The sequence below is a fragment of the Lissotriton helveticus genome, chromosome 5_1 (assembly GCF_964261635.1).
Source record: "Lissotriton helveticus chromosome 5_1, aLisHel1.1, whole genome shotgun sequence".
NCBI classification, from domain to species: domain Eukaryota; kingdom Metazoa; phylum Chordata; class Amphibia; order Caudata; family Salamandridae; genus Lissotriton; species Lissotriton helveticus.
The window spans coordinates 6,383,741-6,408,030 of record NC_136065.1 but is presented as its reverse complement, the minus strand read 5'-3'; the positions used below and the strand labels follow the sequence as shown (position 1 = coordinate 6,408,030).

General features: G+C 46.2%; 1 protein-coding gene across 1 annotated transcript in view; it reads left to right on the top strand.

The window, feature by feature from the left end:
• The window catches only part of LOC144754053 (proteasome subunit beta type-8-like), an 87,697-nt gene that overhangs the window by 36,955 nt on the left and 26,452 nt on the right, over window positions 1-24,290 (top strand). The window contains exon 2 of the mRNA XM_078641567.1: window positions 17,581-17,725. Within this exon, the coding sequence (XP_078497693.1) occupies window positions 17,581-17,725 (145 nt within the window). The remainder of the gene's footprint in view (window positions 1-17,580; window positions 17,726-24,290) is intronic.

The following is a 24,290-nucleotide window of genomic DNA, read 5'->3' as shown; positions in this document are numbered from 1 at the left end:
TGCCCTGCCTGAAGAACTGCTAGAGCGCTAACAGCGCGAGAGTGTGGGTGGGGTCACTGGCTCTTCCTGTCCCGCCCTCCGCTCAAGCGGCACTGGTTGCCGTGTCGGAACGGGGCGGGGCAGGGGGAAGATCGAGCACAGGCCCAGGAAGTCAGCGCAGTGTAGGCGGTGAGTGTACAATCGGTTTTAAAAAGTATTAGTCACAATTTAAAATCACAAGTTTTAAAATAAAGCTCAAGCAGGTGCACAACAAACAGGTACCGGCTAGTGGGGAGCGCGGAGCGCTGTCACAATCACAGCTGATAGTAAAGCGGGTCGGGGAGACTCTGCCACCGTCCCTCCCTTCCGCAAGCTGCCGCAGCTCCTCGCCGCCTTAAATGCCCTGCCTGAAGAACTGCTAGAGCGCTAACAGCGCGAGAGTGTGGGTGGGGTCACTGGCTCTTCCTGTCCCGCCCTCCGCTCAAGCGGCACTGGTTGCCGTGTCGGAACGGGGCGGGGCAGGGGGAAGATCGAGCACAGGCCCAGGAAGTCAGCGCAGTGTAGGCGGTGAGTGTACAATCGGTTTTAAAAAGTATTAGTCACAATTTAAAATCACAAGTTTTAAAATAAAGCTCAAGCAGGTGCACAACAAACAGGTACCGGCTAGTGGGGAGCGCGGAGCGCTGTCACAATCACAGCTGATAGTAAAGCGGGTCGGGGAGACTCTGCCACCGTCCCTCCCTTCCGCAAGCTGCCGCAGCTCCTCGCCGCCTTAAATGCCCTGCCTGAAGAACTGCTAGAGCGCTAACAGCGCGAGAGTGTGGGTGGGGTCACTGGCTCTTCCTGTCCCGCCCTCCGCTCAAGCGGCACTGGTTGCCGTGTCGGAACGGGGCGGGGCAGGGGGAAGATCGAGCACAGGCCCAGGAAGTCAGCGCAGTGTAGGCGGTGAGTGTACAATCGGTTTTAAAAAGTATTAGTCACAATTTAAAATCACAAGTTTTAAAATAAAGCTCAAGCAGGTGCACAACAAACAGGTACCGGCTAGTGGGGAGCGCGGAGCGCTGTCACAATCACAGCTGATAGTAAAGCGGGTCGGGGAGACTCTGCCACCGTCCCTCCCTTCCGCAGATGCAGAAAGTACGCTCGACCACATTCTGTGTGCTGATGTGTGCTCTGTTGTAGCGCTGCTCTTGCGGTGTAGCTGGGTTGAGGTAGGGAGTCAGTAGATATTCACGCAATGCGTAAGCGCTGTCACCTGCAGGATGGGGAGAGAAAGGTCATCAGCATGAATGCAATGATACATGTGGGGATGGAGTGGACGATGATGCATCAATATGTACCTAGTAGGTGTCCCTCTCCAAATTCACCGTTGATCAGGCGCCTGTGGAGGCCACAGTGACGGAATATGTAAGCGTTGTGTGTGCTCCCGGGGAATTGGGCTACAAGGTCCGTAATTATGTACTTAGCATTGCACACAACCTGCACATTAATAGAATGATATGACTTCCAGTTGCGATATATATATTCGGTGGCTGATGGAGGACAGATGGGGACATGCGTGCAGTCAACACACCCTATTACATGGGGGAATTGTGCCACCTGGTAGAATTCCCGTTTGGTGCGGGTCAGCTGCTGGGGGGTTGTGGGGAAGGTGATGTGGCGATTCATGAATGTCAGCATGGCTTCTAGGAACCGGTGGAAGAAGCGTGATAATGCGCTTTGCGACATGCCTCTAGTCTCAGCTATTACCCCCTGGAAGCTTCCAGACGCCAGCAGGTGCAGGCAGCATAGGACCTGGACATGGGCTGGTATGGCGTTGGTCCTCCGGGTCTCATGCTGCAGTAATGGTTCCAGATCTGCTATTAGGCGCATGATCATGGCACGGTTGAGTCTGTACTTGTCATACACCTGTTCCTCGGTCTGCTCCAGCAAAGTGATGTGCACCCTGAAGACCCTGTCCTGGATCATCCTCCTGCGCTGAGCCTGGGCGTTGATCCTCCTCCTCCTAGCAAGCACATAGAGCGCAGCCATTTTGGAAGACTTGTGGGGTTTCCCAGGGCATATGTGAAGGGTTACTGATTGTCAACACCTGCTGAGATATATATATATTTTTTTTCTGTCCTTCAAATAACTTTACCTCCTGATTCAGATTCCCCTTATTTTGCTCATGCTAAATAGCGATTTTAGCATTTTCCGGTATTAGCAATTGTTCATGCATTCCATTGCGATTCTTTAATAGCGATTCGGTATTACCGAGGTCAGCTTTGGTGTTCGTTATTTCCAATTGTCTGATTAGCGATTCGGTAATTTACCGAGGGGATGTTGTTAGCGATTCTTTATTTTTTTGCGATTTTTGGTTGATGCATGGCATTTTCTGGTTTAGCGTTCGGTAACGGCCTGTTTTACCGATTCAGTATTTTACCGGGAGGTATTTTGCTTGATGCATCTGCCAGATAGTTTGTTAAAATATCGAATGTGTTAAATGTAATGTAAAATTAATGAAATAATAAATATAATTAACTAAAATATACTTAAAAATACTTAAAAACCTTAAAAATAATAAATAATCAATGTAAGTAAAAAAAAGAAACATGCATTTTTATGTTTTAATACATATATACATATTAACTTAATATTAATAAAAAATATTCAATATTTGTACCGTAGGATAGCGGGAAGGTAAAATGTACTAATCCCACTCCAGTGAGTGCAACAGTAGGGAAAGCGTTGGATAGCAGGAGGGTAAAAATTACTATTCCCACTCCAGAGAGTGCAACAGTAGGGAAAGCGTTGGATAGCAGGAGGGTAAAAATACTATTCCCAATCCAGCGAGTGCAACAGTAGGGAAAGCGTTGGATGGCGTAGGGGTAAAAATTACTATTCCCACTCCAGTGAGTGCAACAGTAGGGAAAGCGTTGGATAGCGTAGGGGTAAAAATTACTATTCCCACTCCAGTAAGTGCAACAGCAGGGAAAGTAATGATTTAATATTTAAATAAAATGAATAAATTATCAATACCCATTTTTTTATTAATTACCAATTACAACATATTTAATAATTAATTAATCATGCATACAAATAAATATTATGTATTAACAAGTAATTACCTATTAATAATTAATTAACAACAATACATTTTCAATACCAAAAATGTAATAAGTAATACAAAATTACCAATAAATAATTAATTAGCAATAAATTATCAATACACAAAAATAATTTTGATAATTACCTAATTACAATTAAATTACTTCCCACCCTATTCCCCTATAAACCCGCAACCCGCTATGAATTATAAATTAATACAAATAACATAATTATTAATTAATAGAAATTAATTACCAATTAATAAAAATTAAATACCAATTAATAATTAACTAACAATTAATTAATTATCAATACCAATAACTAAAGATGAATATTTACTTAATTACAATTAAATTACTTTCCACCCTATTCCCTTTAAACCCTTGGCCGCGGCGGCAATTCCGCTGCGGCGCTTGGGGGGGGGCCGCGCGGCGCCTCCATGCTCGTGACGGAACCACTCCGCACGAGCCACGGGTGTGCTGTGCTTGTGACGGAGTGGTTCCGTTACGGCCCCGCCCACTCAATAAACGCGCCGCGCAGGTGCGGAATTCTATCAGCGTAGGCCGGGTGGCCGCGCCGTGACGGAACCATTCCGTCATCAGCACAGCGCGTCCGTGGCTTGTGACGGAGTGATTCCGTCACCAGCACGGAAGAGGTTAAACCCACAACCCGCTACAGAACTAAAACGCTAAATTAAATTAAAAATAATTAATAATTCCTAAAAATGAATATTTAGTTTACTATAATTAAATTACTTCCCACCCTATTCCCCTATAAACCCACAACTCGCTACGGAATTAAATTACGCAAAAGTTAAATAACATAAAATGTATTACTTTAAAAAAATTGATTCAAACATACATTACAAAAATAATACATACTTTAAACACATATACTTTCACTTAAAATACTATAAAACTGGATGCCCGCATGGCCTTTGGCATGGTCGAATGGCCTTATCTTTTCGCGGTTCTCCGGCACCTAGGCTTTGGCCCGACTTTTTGTGCGTGGGTGAAATTGCTTTACACTGAACCACTAGCGCACGTAGTGGCGAACAGCCATATTTCAAGGGATTTTCGACTTGGACGTGGCACGCGCCAGGGATACCCTCTGTCGCCCCTGCTCTTTGCCCTGATCCTTGAGCCATTGGCAGCATGGATACGGTGGGACCCCATGATTAAGGGACTCAGTTGGACCGAGACATGGGAGGATCGTATATCGCTCTACACTGACGACATCCTCCTTTATTTGACCTTGCCCAGACGTTCAATTATAGTACTCCTGAATATCTGTTAAATCTTCTGGAGGGCCTCAGGGTATACTATTAATTGGTCCAAGTCTGTTTTGTTCGTCCTTAGGGGACCCCCACCGCAGCTCCCGGCTGATTGTCAACTGGTTATTACTGACTGTCCTTTTAAATATTTGGGGGTCTGGATAACGCCTACCCCAGAGGTCTTTTATCAGCGTAATTTAATGCCCCCCCCCGAACGCTTTCGTAGTGATGTCAAACATTGGCACACTTTACCGCTGACCCTTCTGGGGAAAGCAGCGCTCTTTAAAATGATGACTTTGCCACGGCTGCTTTATCTCCTCGAGAACACTCCGTTCTTAGTGCCTCCTAAGTATTTTACGTCCATAAACGCACTCGTCTCCGGTCTCCTTTGGGGGGACAAAACGGCACACATTTCTCGATATAAATTAGTTAGAGGTTGGTTCGATGGAGGCATAGCCCTCCCTGACATTCAATTGTGTTATTGGGCGGCCCAGTTAAAAATCATAAATCAATGGCTGCATGCTCCGCAGACAGAGCCGGCGTACAAAGCGGACATGTATGACCTAGGGAGCGGCGGAGTGATGGCCGCGCTTTATGACTCAAAAAGTGTTGCGGCCTTGATCGGCCCGACGGCTCATACGGTACGGGTGTGGTACTTGGCTTCTGCCCGCCTTAAATGCAAGGACACACTTACGCAAATGACGCCACTCTGGTCGTCACGCCTACTGGGCCGTCTTTGTAATAGTAAGGGCTTTTTAAGCCTGGGAGCTGATAGGTATCTCTATGGTTGGAGACCTTTGGCGGCGTGGGGCCGTCCTTTCTTTTGCACAACTCAGGGACCAATATGACCTGGCGCACACGGAGCAATTCCGATACTTGCAGATTAGTCATGCCCTGAAGTCACTAATCCAGCCCGGTGAGGAGCTACCGGAGTCTACCCCATTGGAAGATAGGCTCCTAACGGAACATATGCCCAAAAAGGCAACTTCCTTCGTTTATCGTAAGCTCGTTAATAACTTTCCTGACCCCACCTTGAAGCTGCGGACGGCATGGACTGCTGAGGTGGGTGAGTTCGATGAGGCAGACTGGCAAACGGCGCTCTCCTCACCGCTGGAAGTGGCTATACCAGCTAGGCTCAGATAAGTGCAGTTAAAATTTTTACATCATATTTATTACACCAGGGTCTCCCTTTATAAGATGAGGAAAGCCACACATAAGTACTGTCTCCGGGGGTGCGGCGAGGAGGGTACGTTCTTTCATACCATATGGGACTGCCCGCGGATTGCCGATTACTAGATGAAGGCTATGCGGACTATATCACAGGTGGTTAAAGAGTCGCTGGTCCCGGAGCCACGATGTTGCTTACTGAATATTTGGGATCCGAACGATCTAAATCACTCCATGCAGGACTGGGCCACACTAAGTATCATGTACGCTAAAAGGAATATAGCCAGGTCCTGGGGGGCATCACAGGTGCCGGCGCTTAGGGAGTGGTGCTCAGATTTGGACTCTGCGATGGTAGCTGAGAGAGCAGTATATTTGAATCGAAAATGTCCAAAAAAGTGGGCTAGAATCTGGGGGGCGTGGAATGAGTACAGGGGTTTCATATGTGAGCCACCGCAATCAGGCAGCGACAGTGATTCTGAGTGAGGGGGGGGGATGGAGCTTTATGGAAGGGGGGAGGGCTATCGACCTGTTACAACTATATTGTGTATCCGAAGTGCCAGTGTGTTCGATTCGATATTTCTGTATGCATGTAATGATTTCTCTATGCCCACTGTTTTCATGTTTTGAATTAATAAAACAAATAAAAAATAAAAAAAACTATAAAGAAATTTGATATTTTAAACAACTATAATATGACTGTTGATATTACTAACTTCGATATTATTAAAATCTTTATTTCTTACCTGAATTTCGATATTCTGCACCACTATATTTTTGCAATTCGATATTCTGTCCATTCTATTTTAAAAACTCAATATTTTGTCCAATATTTTTTTTTCGATATTGTGACTGTTCACCCTCTAAAGTAGCACTTTAAAACATGTCTCAGAACTGCCACTGCAGCCTGCAGGCCAGTTTTAAACTGTCATTTTGACCTGCCAAATTAAACTTTTTGCCAGGCATAAACCTTCTTTTCTAAGTCGAGCCGAGACAGCGAGCATGCACTGTCTGCAAGACATGCTGTATTCAGTCGATGGGCTTTCAACACGCCCAGCAATTTTGGTTGTTTGTTTGGCCTGCCTTTTCGAAATTCCTTTGTTCTGTTTGGTAAATAGTGTACATCTGTCCTGCTTTCTGGTGCTTGGTTCTCTCTCGTTGGAATTCATGGATTGTTCCTGTTTGGTGGCCATCTCTGGCCACCTGTTACCACCTTGCTCACACCCCCTCCCTACTGCTGTCCTTCCTGCGCTGCTGCTTGTTTTATTTCATGATTTATTTCTTGTTGTGCATAGCTGCACTCTGCTATTTCAATTTCAAGCCATAATTCTTTTTGTAGCTTGCAGTATGGGCAATCCCACTATTCTTTATGCACTTTTGAACGGCAAGTGATTTGTGTGGAGTGTGAAGTTTTTATTTTGTTAATAGGGTATTTTGGACTCTGGCTAACCTGCCAGCGAGAGGCTTAGCTCCCAGGCGGGTGAACACCCGTGGTTCGCAGCCTCTGCTTGCCTATGTTGCATTTTTATATTTTTCATTAACACTGTAATATGCAATTTCTGTTCATCTGCTAGTTTTTCAGTGTTCGATTGTCAATGATTAAAAGCCCCACTGATGTAGGTGCCCCTTAAATCCTGCACATGGGTGCGCTGTGCGTTGAAGCGTGGAATTGTTTGAAATGCGCACTTTTGAAAGGAGCTCCTTCACAAATGTATGAAAGTAATGAGCGCCTTTGCTGGCAGATGCCATAGACATCTGTGTAGGAAGCTGGCTCTGTATATACTATACCAAAGTGAGGTACAGTGTGCACAGAGGCCAGCGGAACCCCAAAGGAAGCTGGCTCTGTATATACTATACCAAAGTGAGGTACAGTGTGCACAGAGGCCAGCGGAACCCCAAAGGTGGGCAGAGGTAAACGTAGATAGCACCTCACTCTCTATTTGTGGTAGTGAGGTCGAGCAGTAAGGCTTTATCAGAGGGCAGTGTAATCATTTGTTGTACACACTCAATGACCAAATGAATTCACACACTCAAAGACTGAACTTCAGACCAATTGTTTTTTGTATAGAAATATTATTTTAGTTATTTTATTTCCTAGAACCAAGCAAGCCTGGCACAGGTAAGTGATAAGTACTTTGCAGTAAATATACAGTTTGGAAATGCAGTTGTAAATGTACTTTGGAATTGTTACAGTTTGAATTACTGATATGGCAATACTGTGAAATACTGTACATATACTTTGTATAAGCTTTTTAAGAAAATTACAGGTAAGTTACTTTTGAAATTACTTTTCTTACACAGTGCAGTATACCTGGGTACTGCATTTGGACATCTCCTGTAAACAGGTAAGTAAAATCTTTTTGTTAGTTCGTACAATTTTAACGAATTTCTTTAGGTTTTCGCACTCCACACTTTTCCAGGAAAAACAGTCAATGTTATCCTAAGGTAAGTATATGGTTGTGGGAGATGAGGTTCTAGGGGTAGACTCAGGGGTTCCTCAGGGTCAGTGATGCACTTTTGTTACACCCTCAGCGGCACTAGGTGCAGAGTGCTGAGGCCCAGTGTTATCCAATGGGGGTTAGGGGGCCTCCGGTTGATGGCTGCTGACGAGCAGGCCACTCGGTTGTGGGAGCAAAGCTCCTGGACTTTAGCTCAGGGCAAATGGGGAAACAAAGTAGCACCAAAGGTGCACCCTCGCGGCACTAGGACGTCTGGGTGCAGGGTGCTGTTCCGACATCAGACAACCTGTTGTTTGCTATGGGGAACCTCCGGTTTGTAAAGACACTGCAGGCTCGGGGACGAAGGTCTTCTGGGTGCGACCACCACTTAGAGAGGTAAGTTGGTATGCTGGGGGTTGGTTAGGCACTGTTGGTTGGGCCACCCAAGGCAGTGGAGCATCGGATGCAGGGGTGCCTTTTAGGGTCTGATCTTCTTCCCAGTTCCTGGTCGCGGTTAGGGGGACCTTCTGGTTTGAGGCTGCAGGCGTCAGCTGAAGGCTTGAGGCAAGTCAGGGATCGCTGGTTCTCGAGTCAGGATCACCGGGGGACCTCCTCATGGTGTTTGCCCACTCAAGCTCGGGCCGTGGAAGGCGGGTGCAGAGTGGGTCAGATTCGCAGTTTCCGGCAGGAGTCAGAGGTTGCTGGTGAACAAATCCGGTGTTCTCGAGAGACACAGTCTTTGGAGTTGAAGACAGGCAGGTCCTCTGGGGATTTCAAGGTTCCTGGCTGCAGTACACACCGGGGTTTCGCAGGAGCAGGTTCGAGGTGGAGACAGGCCAGTAGGGCTGGGGCTTGTCAGTAGGCCAGTAGGCGTCTTTCCCTTGTTTGCTTTGGCATGGCTGTTTGGTCCTTCTTCTTCTTTTCTTCTTGCCTAGTCTGGATCTGAGGAAGCAAGGTTGGGGGTGCCCCCTAAATACTAGATTTAGGAGCTTTAATGTTTATGGAAAAGGTAGGGACTAATGGGTGAGAACACCCGTATTATGCCACCCTCCAGTGGGAGGGGGGCATATGCCTCACTCTGGTTGGCTGGGTCCCCCCATCTGCAAGATGGCGGGGACTGAGAGTTGTCCTTTACCTCGCCGCCCCCACCTGAGGGGTGGAGTTGACACCTCTCTCCTTCACTTTGTTTTTCCACCGGTTCTCCTGCCCAAAGTGGGAGTCCGAACCTGTGGGGACCAGTTTGCTGGTAGCAGCAAATGGCCAGGGAATACTCACAAATGCAGCCTCTGAAGCTTTCCCTTCGTGGACCTGCCCATTCTGGGGGAGGAGGCTTGGCACCTCGACCCAGGATGTGCTTTGTTTCAGACCCCCGAGAGCAGCAGGCACTCGCCCCAGGGGTCCAGAAACATGTCTGGTGGTGGCAGCTGAAAGCAGCCACTCAGTCTGGACACTAGTAGTAGGTCGTTTTTCAGTGGGTATCTCTGCGATGCCCCTGTGTGCCTTTTTCATTAAATCCCACACTGGCATCAGTGTGGGTTAATATTCTGAGAAGTTTGATACCAAACTTCTCAGTCTTCAGTGTAGCCATTATGGTGTTGAGGAGTTCGTAATGACAAACTCCCAGCATCATATAATCTTAATGGCAGCACTGCACTTACAATGTCTAAGAATGGACACTGTAGGGGTACAGGGCTCATGCACCTGTACCCTCACCACTGGGATAGTGCACCCAGCTAGAGGGGTGACTGATCTATGCCAGGGCAGTGGGTTGTAGGCATGGCACACAGAGATGTGTACCATATTGACTCTTCACTTTGTTCTGCACCAAGACACGCAGCCTGCAAAGGCAGTGTGTGTGTGTAGAGGTACAGGACCTCTAAGGGTGGCACAATAAGTGCTGCAGCCCTTAGAGGCCTTCCCTGGTCATAGTGCCCTGGGTACCTGTGGTACCATTTACCAGGGGCTGACCTGTGGCCAGAGATACCAATTGGGTTTAGGCTTCAATGCAGTTTTAGGGAAATAACGTAGGCTCTGGGTCGCTGATTAGCAGGTCAAAGCACATCGGCAGTTCAGCAAAACGTGGGGGCAATCATTCAGAAAGAGGGCACTTTCTCACAATCTGCACCACTTTATTTAGCTTCAGTGGACTGTTTTTCATTCCTGCTGCAGAATGTATGCTCAGGTCAGAAGAGCCAGTCTCAAACCCCTTATTGGGAGTATTCGTGCAGTCGTGAAGAGAATCCTTCCTGTAGCACAAAGCGCATTTCAAAGGCCCACACGAGCTCTGCTTTGCTGTAGGCTAGTGGTCAGCTGTGCCTGGACTTCTGCAAAGTTCTCATCCCTTCAGTTAACATCTTCCATACCTTAGTGTTTCTTGCCTTCATTTAAAATGTCTGAGTCCGCTCATCCTCAGAGTGCGCCCGTTTAGCATCAGGGTGTTTTAGAGTATATTTTCGAATCTAAAACACGCATGTCTCACAGAGATTTGCTTAATTTGCAGTAGACGCATTAGGTGAGAAAACACCTCTACCTCTTAAATTTGTTAAAATGTTCTGTTCTGAGTCCACAGTGAAAGCCACGCGTTGGATTGTCTACATTTGCTTAGTTTATCACTGTGATCTTTACACGTTCATTTAAATAACAGGCGTTATGTTGCATGGAAGATGCTACCTGAGAGGTAGAGGGTGCTTCAGGCCTTGGGTTTGCTTACCTGCAGCACAGGCTGTAAGCCATACACACAACTCTACCCTATGAGCCTTTACGGTCTACCCTACGGGTGACATCTGAGTAGGAGTAGAGCAGGGTGTCTCTAACCTCTTCTGTAATGAAAGCTACTTATGCTAGCAGTAATATAAAAAAAGGCTGCGTCACTATGGAATGCCTCTACATGAGAGACACATAACAGCCATAGCTGCAAAGCCTTTGGCACCAAGGTAATGACATTTGTAAAATGTCTTCACAATACCAAGATTTAGCACTCTAATATCAGCTTTACATATATTTTAGAAACTCATCCATGTTTCTCCAAATATCAGTGTGTGAGTTCTGAAAATCAACACATTTTCGTATCAACTATGCAGTCTAAATTTAGGTGAACAAATCTGAATTCAACAAAGTAAAAGCTTCTAATTTAGCAGTCTGGGCAGCACAGAGGAGAGCTACTTACAGGTACTTGGTGAGCTACCTGTAGCCCACCAGCTACTTGTTGGAGAAGCCTGGTTCAGGGGACTTCTTGTCATCATGGAGGCAGGGCTCCACTTCAGGGCTTTTCTTCTACACCCTAATGTATTTTGTGACTTCTAGTCCATCTGCACTTCCCTTACTACTGCTGAATTTAGGCACCAGAAAAAAACCTTTACTGGAGCATTGCTTCCCTAGTGATATGGAGTCATAAGGCGCTCCATAACAACGCCTCATCACAGGTAGTGAGCACTATATGCATGTAAACATTGTCTAACAGGTTAAACTAGGTTAAAGTAAATCACCTTCATAATAAATACTATGATTTTTTGGGGCTTACACAAGCTGAGTGGCCTGGTGAAGCCAGTGTGTTCGAAAAGCATGTATTTCTGAATCAAACTGCATGACCCAGGGTGTAGTAATTATATAGCTCTTCAATCCCTGGTGGCACAGCATCAAGAATAATGTGCTGCATAGCTAAACACTTATATGGCCCCAAAGGCGAGACCTTTTGCTTTGCCAATGCTTGTTAATACTCAGATGTCACCCTTAGGGTAGACCCTAAAGGCTCATAGGGCAGTGTTGATAGTATTTTTAAAAATGAGTGCAGTTGTACATAAGTTTTACATGTCTTGGGGTAAAATATTTCTCAATTTCATTTTTTCACTGCTGGAAAGCCTCTCTCTCCCAATGACTAGCACTGGGTTACCTTAATACATTTGATAATTGGTAACTTCAGATTGATAGCAGCTACATATATGGTGTTTACACTCAAAATAATAGTAATTTAAAATCCTCTTTAATGGTGAATTTGGATTTAAAGTTACAATTCTGGCATTTTCTTATCTCAGTCAACTGGGCCTTTCTGCTAGTGTCCTGGGGTCACATAACTGTGAATGGCTCTGTTAGTGGGGTTTCTGTATTGCTTCCAGACAGTGAGACAAAGGGGGCTTAGGTGTGAATATGTTGTGCTATTCTGACAGGATGTCTGGGGAGGGGATGCACCCATCCTCACTTACTCTTCAAAGGGCTTTGCCTCTAGTACACACAAAGGACATAACATAAAGCCTTCCCTGCCTTTTGTCACCCTAGCATGGACCAGAGGGTGTGGGGGAGCTGGCCACAACCAGTTTTGGGGGTAGGTCAGTGAATTCCCCCACGCAAAGGCTGGCGCCAGGTATAAAAGGAGTACCTTCAAAACCACTCAGAACATTCCCGTACCTGTGAAAGGTTCCAAGGAAGGACTGCCCTGTTGCCAGAGGACTGGCCGGCTGCTGGAGGAACTGCCTTGCTGTCTGAAATAGGAAAACTGAACCTCCTTGCCATGATCCCTACTCACAGTGAGTACGAGGGTCAGTAGGTTGACCTTCGGTGTGAGCTCAGGGACATAAACAACTTCCAGAGGTCTCCCTGCAACTGACCAGGTGCAACTGGACCTTCCTGAGCCCTGCCACTGGCCTATGCTGGAAGGAGACCTGATGCCCAAGAGGTGCACCCTACCCCAGGTCCTAGACCCCGGGTTGACATCAGTGAAAGCTCCTCCGAGATGAAAAATGTGAAAATCCTTAAGTATGGGCTCCTCTCAACTGCGAACAGGCCAGTTCATGATGAAACTCTGCCGCCTGCGACAACTACCAACGCATAGGTTCGGTGAGACCTGCTCTTTGCGCCGACAGTGACCGTCCGGCGAGACCAGCAACGCTATACCTGCATTTTGCTCTGACTGTGACCATCTGCGACGATCCACCAATGCGAAGCTCCAGTGATGACCGGATCTTCAAGTTACAGTATCGATTGTCTGCGGCACCTGGACTGCTGTTTGCTCTGAAACCGACTTCCGATCTCCTCCAATGTGAAGGGGACTCCACGCCAGACTCTAGACTTTAGAAGGTAACACTTCAGCAGGACTAACCTGGTCCATGCGTCCGGCCCTCACTCCATCACTGTCGGCCTGAACTTGTGACTTTCCCCCAGTCTAGGCTGACCACATACGTGCTAGTGGCACTCTCTGCTTCTTGGTGCTATTTTAACTAAAAAAAATAATTAAAATTCAGTAGCTCCCGTCCAACCGATTGGATTTTTGTTCTTCTGGAATCATTTTATTCATTAGCACGTACTCTTGTTTTCTAAATTACCTTGGGACTTTTCTTCTGTTTTCATGTTGTTGCTGTTTAAGTGTTGCATAAATACTTGACACATTCCTCTTAAGTTAGGCCTGACTGCTTTTGAGCCAAGCTGACAGAGGGTTATGCACAGGTGACTCTTGCGGTTCACCCTGAGAAGGATAGTGGTTGTTGCTTGAGTGGAGCTTACACCCCCCCTTAACCATTAATCCAATTCTTCACAATAACACTATTTATTAAAATCTGCTATGTAAAGGCAAAGAAACAGCCCCCGGGAGGCTTAATTGCCTACGGGTGGGGTTTTGAGCCCATTCCACTCGGGCCAGGTCTTCTACCACCGCACTTACATGTTGAGTACCTGTCTTCAAAATCTGTCAGGCTGCCACAGCAGCATCAATGCAGATGTTCATCAAACACTACCTCAACTGCCAGGTTATTGGGAAGGGCACTTTGGTAGTTTGGTCCTACAGAACCTTTTTGGCCTGAGCCATCCCACAGAGCCACCGCCATGGGATTTGTTGCTTTGGTATCTTTTCACAAGGTGAGGAACCAGCAGTTAGTATCCATCAGAAGAACTAGGTTTCTTACCTTTGGTAATATGTGGTCTACATTTTCAAAGCCTATTAAGGTTGTCAGACAACAGTGTCAAAACCAGTGACAGGAGGATTTGTAGCACAAGTCACATTTGTGTGCGTGAGAGAGAGGGTGGTGGCCTCTGGACAATTCATGATGTGGCCAGCGATGTTGATCTGGAATAAATCAGTGGAGCCACATCCATGGGCAACCTGGCTGGTTGTAGGAGAACACGGAAGTTGCAAAGCTATCTTGAGGGTTACGTTACTTAATAGTTGCGGGTTATCCAACTAGCTGTTTTAAATATTGGGTTACATGTCAAGTTCTTGCTTACTTTGACCAATTGACTATTTTAGTTCCTTTCTCTACCACTCTGTGTATGGTATCTTTCTTAACCTTGCTCACGCAAAATTATCGTTTTTACTTTCTTATGTTTCCTTTTTTGTGATTTGTTGATTAATAAGCTGGGATGTGTGGTATCTCACCTCTGCTACTTAGCCTCCCTGTTCTATGTACTAATCTGTTCTAGGATTATATCCAAGAGTTACCTTTCAAGTGTCCTGAGTCATCCAAGGAGTGAGTTGCTGCTGGTCACAGAGGGGTCATTTTAATAAAGCTCAGCACTTTCTAGGCTTGCCTAGATTCTGTTCTACAACCAACACCTTGCGAACGTTGCACTGGCTTCCGATCGCTCGTAGGATCCAGTTTAAGGCCCTTTGTGTTGGATCACTGAAAGAATATCGACTGAAAGAATATCGACTACCCAAAATATCGTTGAGAAAATATCGAGTACAAAATATCGAGTTTCTATCTACAAACAGGTAAGTACAAAAATATCGAGTACAAAATATCGTTTACAAAAATATCGTTGTTAAAAATATTGACTTTACTAAAAACAATGTTTAATTACATTAATATAAAAAATTAATTACTAAAATATAATTAACAATACTTAAAATAACTTTTAATAATTAAATAATTAATGAAAGTAAAAAAATAATTTTTTTTCATCATATTTCTTAAAACATATATATATAGTAACAAAATTTTATTAAATAATAGGCAATATTGTATATGTACCCCAAAAACCCCAAACTGACCCTGAACCCTAAAAATACCCCTTTACCCAAAAACTGAAAACTGACCCTGAACCCTAAAAATACCCCTTTGCCCAAAAACTGAAAACTGACCCTGAACCCTAAAAATACCCCTTAACCCAAAAACTGAAAACTGACCCTGAACCCTAAAAATACCCCTTTGCCCAAAAACTGAAAACTGACCCTGAACCCTAAAAATACCCCTTTACCCAAAAACTGAAAACTGACCCTGAACCCTAAAAATACCCCTTTACCCAAAAACTGAAAACTGACCCTGAACCCTAAAAATACCCCTTTGCCCAAAAACTGAAAACTGACCCTGAACCCTAAAAATACCCCTTTACCCAAAAACTGAAAACTGACCCTGAACCCTAAAAATACCCCTTTGCCCAAAAACTGAAAACTGACCCTGAACTCTAAAAATACCCCTTTACCCAAAAACTGAAAACTGACCCTGAACCCTAAAAATACCCCTTTGCCCAAAAACTGAAAACTGACCCTGAACCCTAAAAATACCCCTTTACCCAAAAACTGAAAACTGACCCTGAACCCTAAAAATACCCCTTTGCCCAAAAACTGAAAACTGACCCTGAACCCTAAAAATACCCCTTTAATTTAACATAATTAGCAATTAATCAATTAAATTAAATTGATTACCAATTAAATTGTAAATAATTAACATATATTATTTAATTACCAATTAATTAATTATTACTACCAATTAATAAATTTACATATTTAATTTATTATAATTAAATTACTTCCCACCCTATTCCCCTATAAACCCACAACCCGCTACAGAAAATACATTATTTTAATTTACATAATTAGCAATTAATCAATTAAATTAAATTAATTACCAATTAAATTGTAAATAATTAACATTTATTATTTAATTACCAATTAATTAATTATTACTACCAATTAATAAATTTACATATTTAATTTATTATAATTAAATTACTTCCCACCCTATTCCCCTATAAACCCACAACCCGCTACAGAATAAAATTACACAATAATTAAAAAAAATTATTAATTAAAAATAATTATTAAAAAAATGACACTTTTCACATATATTATAACATAAAAACACTATAAATAATTAAATATTATTGAAAAAACTATATATATTTTACTATCTAGATTATATACTTGGATATTTTCACTGTCTATATTATTTACAGTCGATATTACTTCACTTACCTTAAAAACGATATTTTGACTGTCGATATTCTGTCTAGTCGATATTTTCTCCAAACGATATTTAAAACTCGATATTCTTTCCAGTCGATATTTTGGAGTCGATATTATGTCTGTGCACCCTTTGTGTTGCCTACAAGATTATTAAGGGATCACCGGCCTTGATTCTTGCCAACCTCCTGTCCCGTTATATCCCAGGCCGTGCCCTAAGATCCTCCGACCTGGAACTTGCGGTTGTCCCCCGGTTTAAGCGTTGCCGTGCCGGCGGCCGTTCCTTTCAAGTGCGTGCCGCCGTGTTATGGAATTCCCTTCCCTTTGAGATTCGTGCACTCGGGGATTTGCTCTCTTTCCGGCGAGCTATAAAAACTTTTTTGTTTCCCTAGCCCCCATGTTTCCTTCTTCCTTGCCTTGTTGTGTTGTGTTGCTACCTGGCGGGCGCCAGGACGCTCCTTCGCTGGAGCATCTGTGCGCCTAATAAATTAGTTTAACATAACATAACATAACTTTCCTCCTAGTACTGTATGTGGCCTCTTATTACAAGACCTCTACAATTCTCCAGATGTGCCTGCCCCTTAGGTGACTCCATAGGGACTTAGGAGGTCCAGTACTCCTTTAGTATCAGTCTACGTCAGACCCAATACTCAGTATACACCCCCCCTCCTCACAGGCTTCCAGCCCCTTACGTGACTCCATGCAGGTCCAGTACCCTTTGGTATCAGTCCACGTCAGACCCAGTACTCAGTATGCGCTCCCTTCCATCCTGACAGGCTTCCAGCCCCTCACGTGACTCCATGCAGGTCCAGTACTCCTTTGGTATCAGTCCACGTCAGACCCAGTACTCAGTATGCGCTCCCTTCCATCCTGACAGGCTTCCAGCCCCTCATGTGACTCCGTGCAGGTCTAGTACTCCTTTGGTATCAGTCCACGTCAGACCCAGAACTCAGTATACTCCCTCCCCCACCTCCTGACAGGCTGCCACCCCCTTAGGTGACTCCATGCAGGTCCAGTACTCCTTTGGTATCAGTCCACGTCAGACCCAGAACTCAGTATACTCCCTCCCCCCCTCCTGACAGGCTGCCACCCCCTTAGGTGACTCCATGCAGGTCAAGTACTACTTTGGTATCAATCCACGTCAGACCCAGTACTCAGTATACACTCAATTCCATCCTGACAGGCTTCCTGCCCCTTAGGTGACTCCATGAAGGTCCAGTACTCCTTTGGTATCAGTCCACGTCAGATCCAGTACTCAGTATACACCCCCTCCACCCATCCTGACAGGATTCCAGCCCCTTACGTAACTCCATGCAGGTCCACTGTTTGCCGCTTTTTCTCCCGCTGAGTCCATGTTAGGACCAGTACCCAGTATGTGTCTCACTTCCAGCAAGACTCCATGTTAGACCTTGTGCTCTCTAAACATCCCTCTCCGAGGATGATTCGTTGCCAACCCCAGTCTCTTCTTACAGCCTGCTCAGTACCTGCAGTCGTGCACCGAGGGCCACAACGGTGCAAAGATCGAGCTCTGGCACGGGACGACGACCCTGGCCTTCAAGTTCCAGCACGGAGTGATCGTAGCTGTGGACTCCCGCGCCTCCGCGGGGAGTTACATCGGTGAGTGACCTCTTCTTACTTACATGAACATGGCCACCTCTGGAGTCAACTGTTGTCTCCGCTAGTAGGACACAGGTCCAAGCCACATCCGTGTTCCTGCTCTCTTGTCGCAGCCATCTGCAGCCTCCATACATTGTAACAAGGTGTGAAAGATTAACCCCTACCTGCACTCTTATCCGTGTTCCTGCTCTCTTGTCGCACCCATCTGTGGTCTCCATACACTGTAACAAGGTGTGAAAGATTAACCCCTACCTGCACTCTTACCCGTGTTCCTGCTCTCTTGTCGCACCCATCTGCAGCCTCCATACACTGTAACAAGGTGTGAAAGATTAACCTCTATCTGCACTGTTATCCGTGTTCCTGCTCTCTTGTTACACCCATCTGCAGCCTCCATACATTGTAACAAGGTGTGAAAGATTAACCCCTACCTGCACTCTTATCCGTGTTCCTGCTCTCTTGTCGCACCCATCTGTGGTCTCCATACACTGTAACAAGGTGTGAAAGATTAACCCCTACCTGCACTCTTATCCGTGTTCCTGCTCTCTTGTCGCACCCATCTGCAGCCTCCATACATTGTAACAAGGTGTGAAAGATTAACCTCTATCTGCACTGTTATCCGTGTTCCTGCTCTCTTGTTACACCCATCTGGAGCCTCCATACACTGTAACAAGGTGTGAAAGATTAACCCCTACCTGCACTCTTACCCGTGTTCCTGCTCTCTTGTCGCACCCATCTGCAGCCTCCATACATTGTAACAAGGTGTGAAAGATTAACCCCTACCTGCACTCTTATCCGTGTTCCTGTTCTCTTGTCGCACCCATCTATGGTCTCCATACACTGTAACAAGGTGTGAAAGATTAACCCCTACCTGCACTCTTACCCGTGTTCCTGCTCTCTTGTCGCACCCATCTGCAGCCTCCATACACTGTAACAAGGTGTGAAAGATTAACCCCTGCCTGCACTCTTATCCGTGTTCCTGTTCTCTTGTCGCACCCATCTGCAGCCTCCATACACTGTAACAAGGTGTGAAAGATTAACCCCTACCTGCATTCTTACCCGTGTTCCTGCTCTCTTGTCGCACCCATCTGCAGCCTCCATACATTGTAACAAGGTGTGAAAGATTAACCCCTACCTGCCCTCTTATCCGTGTTCCTGTTCTCTTGTCGCACCCATCTGTGGTCTCCATACACTGTAACAAGGTGTGAAAGATTAACCCCTACCTGCACTCTTACCCGTGTTCCTGCTCTCTTGTCGCACCCATCTGCAGCCTCCATACACTGTAACAAGGAGTGAAAGATTAACCCCTGCCTGCACTCTTATCCGTGTTCCTGTTCTCTTGTCGCACCCATCTGCAGCCTCCATACACTGTAACAAGGTGTGAAAGATTAACCCCTACCTGCACTCTTATCCGTGTTCCTGCTCTCTTGTCGCACCCATCTGCAGCCTCCATACATTGTAACAAGGTGTGAAAGATTAACCCCTACCTGCACTATTACCCGTGTTCCTGCTCTCTTGTCGCACCCATCTGTGGTCTCCATACACTGTAACAAGGTGTGAAAGATTAACCCCTACCTGCACTGTTATCCGTGTTCCTGCTCTCTTGTCGCACCCATCTGCAGCCTCCATACATTGTAACAAGGTGTGAAAGATTACCCCCTACCTGCCCTCTTACCCGTGTTCCTGCTCTCTTGTCGCACCCATCTGCAGCCTCCATACACTGTAATAAGGTGTGAAAGATTAACCCCTACCTGCACTCTTACCCGTGTTCCTGCTCTCTTGTCACACCCATCTGCAGCCTCCATACATTGTAACAAGGTGTGAAAGATTAACCCCTACCTGCACTCTTACCCGTGTTCCTGCTCTCTTGTCGCACCCATCTGCAGCCTCCATACACTGTAACAAGGTGCGAAAGATTAACCCCTACCTGCACTCTTACCCGTGTTCCTGCTCTCTTGTCGCACCCATCTGCATCCTCCATACATTGCAACAAGGTGTGAAAGATTAACCCCTATCTGCACTCTTATCCGTGTTCCTTTTCTCTTGTCGCACCCATCTGTGGTCTCCATACACTGTAACAAGGTGTGAAAAATTAACCCCTACCTGCACTCTTACCCGTGTTCCTGCTCTCTTGTCACACCCATCTGCAGCCTCCATACATTGTAACAAGGTGTGAAAGATTAACCCCTACCTGCACTCTTACCCGTGTTCCTGCTCTCTTGTTGCACCCATCTGCAGCCTCCATACACTGTAACAAGGTGTGAAAGATTAACCCCTACCTGCACTCCTACCCGTGTTCCTGCTCTCTTCTCGCACCCATCTGCAGCCTCCATACACTGTAACAAGGTGCGAAAGATTAACCCCTACCTGCACTCTTACCCGTGTTCCTGCTCTCTTGTCGCACCCATCTGCAGCCTCCATACATTGCAACAAGGTGTGAAAGATTAACCCCTACCTGCACTCTTATCCGTGTTCCTGTTCTCTTGTCGCACCCATCTGTGGTCTCTATACACTGTAACAAGGTGTGAAAGATTAACCCCTACCTGCACTCTTACCCGTGTTCCTGCTCTCTTGTCGACCTATCTGCAGCCTCCATACACTGTTACAAGGTGCGAAAGATTAACCCCTACCTGCACTGATATCCGTGTTCCTGCTCTCTTTTCGCACCCATCTGCAGCCACCATACACTGTAACAAGGTGTGAAAGATTAACCCCTACCTGCACTGTTATCCGTGTTCCTGCTCTCTTGTCGCACCCATCTGCAGCCTCCATACACTGTAACAAGGTGTGAAAGATTAACCCCTACCTGCACTCTTACCCGTGTTCCTGCTCTCTTGTCGCATCCATCTGCAGCCTCCATACATTGTAACAAGGTATGAAAGATTAACCCCTACCTGCACTCTTATCCGTGTTCCTGTTCTCTTGTCGCACCCATCTGTGGTCTCCATACACTGTAACAAGGTGTGAAAGATTAACCCCTACCTGCACTCTTACCCGTGTTCCTGCTCTCTTGTCGCACCCATCTGCAGCCTCCATACACTGTAACAAGGTGTGAAAGATTAACCCCTGCCTGCACTCTTATCCGTGTTCCTGTTCTCTTGTCGCACCCATCTGCAGCCTCCATACACTGTAACAAGGTGTGAAAGATTAATCCCTACCTGCACTCTTATCCGTGTTCCTGCTCTCTTGTCGCACCCATCTGCAGCCTCCATACATTGTAACAAGGTGTGAAAGATTAACCCCTACCTGCACTCTTATCCGTGTTCCTGCTCTCTTGTCGCACCCATCTGTGGTCTCCATACACTGTAACAAGGTGTGAAAGATTAACCCCTACCTGCACTCTTACCCGTGTTCCTGCTCTCTTGTCGCAGCCATCTGCAGCCTCCATACACTGTAACAAGGTGTGAAAGATTAACCTCTATCTGCACTGTTATCCGTGTTCCTGCTCTCTTGTTACACCCATCTGCAGCCTCCATACATTGTAACAAGGTGTGAAAGATTAACCCCTACCTGCACTCTTATCCGTGTTCCTGCTCTCTTGTCGCACCCATCTGTGGTCTCTATACACTGTAACAAGGTGTGAAAGATTAACCCCTACCTGCACTCTTATCCGTGTTCCTGCTCTCTTGTCGCACCCATCTGCAGCCTCCATACACTGTAACAAGGTGTGAAAGATTAACCTCTATCTGCACTGTTATCCGTGTTGCTGCTCTCTTGTTACACCCATCTGTGGTCTCCATACACTGTAACAAGGTGTGAAAAATTAACCCCTACCTGCACTCTTACCCGTGTTCCTGCTCTCTTGTCACACCCATCTGCAGCCTCCATACATTGTAACAAGGTGTGAAAGATTAACCCCTACCTGCACTCTTACCCGTGTTCCTGCTCTCTTGTCGCACCCATCTGCAGCCTCCATACACTGTAACAAGGTGTGAAAGATTAACCCCTACCTGCACTCCTACCCGTGTTCCTGCTCTCCTCTCGCACCCATCTGCAGCCTCCATACACTGTAACAAGGTGCGAAAGATTAACCCCTACCTGCACTCTTACCCGTGTTCCTGCTCTCTTGTCGCACCCATCTGCAGCCTCCATACATTGCAACAAGGTGTGAAAGATTAACCCCTACCTGCACTCTTATCCGTGTTCCTGTTCTCTTGTCGCACCCATCTGTGGTCTCCATACACTGTAACAAGGTGTGAAAGATTAACCCCTACCTGCACTCTTACCCGTGTTCCTGATCTCTTGTCGACCTATCTGCAGCCTCCATACACTGTTACAAGGTGCGAAAGATTAACCCCTACTTGCACTGTTATCCGTGTTCCTGCTCTCTTTTCGCACCCATCTGCAGCCACCATACACTGTAACAAGGTGTGAAAGATTAACCCGTACCTGCACTGTTATCCGTGTTCCTGCTCTCTTGTCGCACCCATCTGCAGCCTCCATACACTGTAACAAGGTGTGAAAGATTAACCCCTACCTGCACTCTTACCCGTGTTCCTGCTCTCTTGTCGCACCCATCTGCAGCCTCCATACATTGTAACAAGGTATGAAAGATTAACCCCTACCTGCACTCTTATCCGTGTTCCTGTTCTCTTGTCGCACCCATCTGTGGTCTCCATACACTGTAACAAGGTGTGAAAGATTAACCCCTACCTGTACTCTTACCCGTGTTCCTGCTCTCTTGTCGCACCCATCTGCAGCCTCCATACACTGTAACAAGGTGTGAAAGATTAACCCCTGCCTGCACTCTTATCCGTGTTCCTGTTCTCTTGTCGCACCCATCTGCAGCCTCCATACACTGTAACAAGGTGTGAAAGATTAATCCCTACCTGCACTCTTATCCGTGTTCCTGCTCTCTTGTCGCACCCATCTGCAGCCTCCATACATTGTAACAAGGTGTGAAAGATTAACCCCTACCTGCACTCTTACCCGTGTTCCTGCTCTCTTGTCGCACCCATCTGTGGTCTCCATACACTGTAACAAGGTGTGAAAGATTAACCCCTACCTGCACTCTTACCCGTGTTCCTGCTCTCTTGTCACACCCATCTGCAGCCTCCATACATTGTAACAAGGTGTGAAAGATTAACCCCTACCTGCACTCTTACCCGTGCTCCTGCTCTCTTGTCGCACCCATCTGCAGCCTCCATACACTGTAACAAGGTGTGAAAGATTGACCCCTACCTGCACTGTTATCCGTGCTCCTGCTCTCTTGTCGCACCCATCTGCAGCCTCCATACACTGTAACAAGGTGTGAAAGATTAAGTCCTACCTGCACTCCTACCCGTGTTCCTGCTCTCTTGTCGCACCCATCTGCAGCCTCCATACACTGTAACAAGGTGCGAAAGATTAACCCCTACCTGCACTCTTACCCATGTTCCTGCTCTCTTGTCGCACCCATCTGCAGCCTCCATACATTGCAACAAGGTGTGAAAGATTAACCCCTACCTGCACTCTTATCCGTGTTCCTGTTCTCTTGTCGCACCCATCTGTGGTCTCCATACACTGTAACAAGGTGTGAAAGATTAACCCCTACCTGCACTCTTACCCGTGTTCCTGCTCTCTTGTCGACCTATCTGCAGCCTCCATACACTGTTACAAGGTGCGAAAGATTAACCCCTACCTGCACTGTTATCCGTGTTCCTGCTCTCTTTTCGCACCCATCTGCAGCCACCATACACTGTAACAAGGTGTGAAAGATTGACCCCTACCTGCACTGTTATCCGTGTTCCTGCTCTCTTGTCGCACCCATCAGCAGCCTCCATACACTGTAACAAGGTGTGAAAGATTAACCCCTACCTGCACTCTTACCCGTGTTCCTGCTCTCTTGTCACACCCATCTGCAGCCTCCATACATTGTAACAAGGTGTGAAAGATTAACCCCTACCTGCACTCTTATCCGTGTTCCTGTTCTCTTGTCGCACCCATCTGCAGCCTCCATACACTGTAACAAGGTGTGAAAGATTAATCCCTACCTGCACTCCTACCCGTGTTCCTGCTCTCTTGTCGCACCCATCTGCAGCCTCCATACATTGTAACAAGATGTGAAAGATTAACCCCTACCTGCACTCTTATCCGTGTTCCTGTTCTCTTGTCGCACCCATCTGTGGTCTCCATACACTGTAACAAGGTGTGAAAGAATAACCCCTACCTGCACTCTTACCCGTGTTCCTGCTCTCTTGTCGACCTATCTGCAGCCTCCATACACTGTTACAAGGTGCGAAAGATTAACCCCTACCTGCACTGTTATCCGTGTTCCTACTCTCTTTTCGCACCCATCTGCAGCCACCATACACTGTAACAAGGTGTGAAAGATTAACCCCTACCTGCACTGTTATCCGTGTTCCTGCTCTCTTGTCACACCCATCTGCAGCCTCCATACACTGTAACAAGGTGTGAAAGATTAACCCCTACCTGCACTCTTACCCGTGTTCCTGCTCTCTTGTCGCACCCATCTGCAGCCTCCATACATTGTAACAAGGTATGAAAGATTAACCCCTACCTGCACTCTTATCCGTGTTCATGTTCTCTTGTCGCACCCATCTGTGGTCTCCATACACTGTAACAAGGT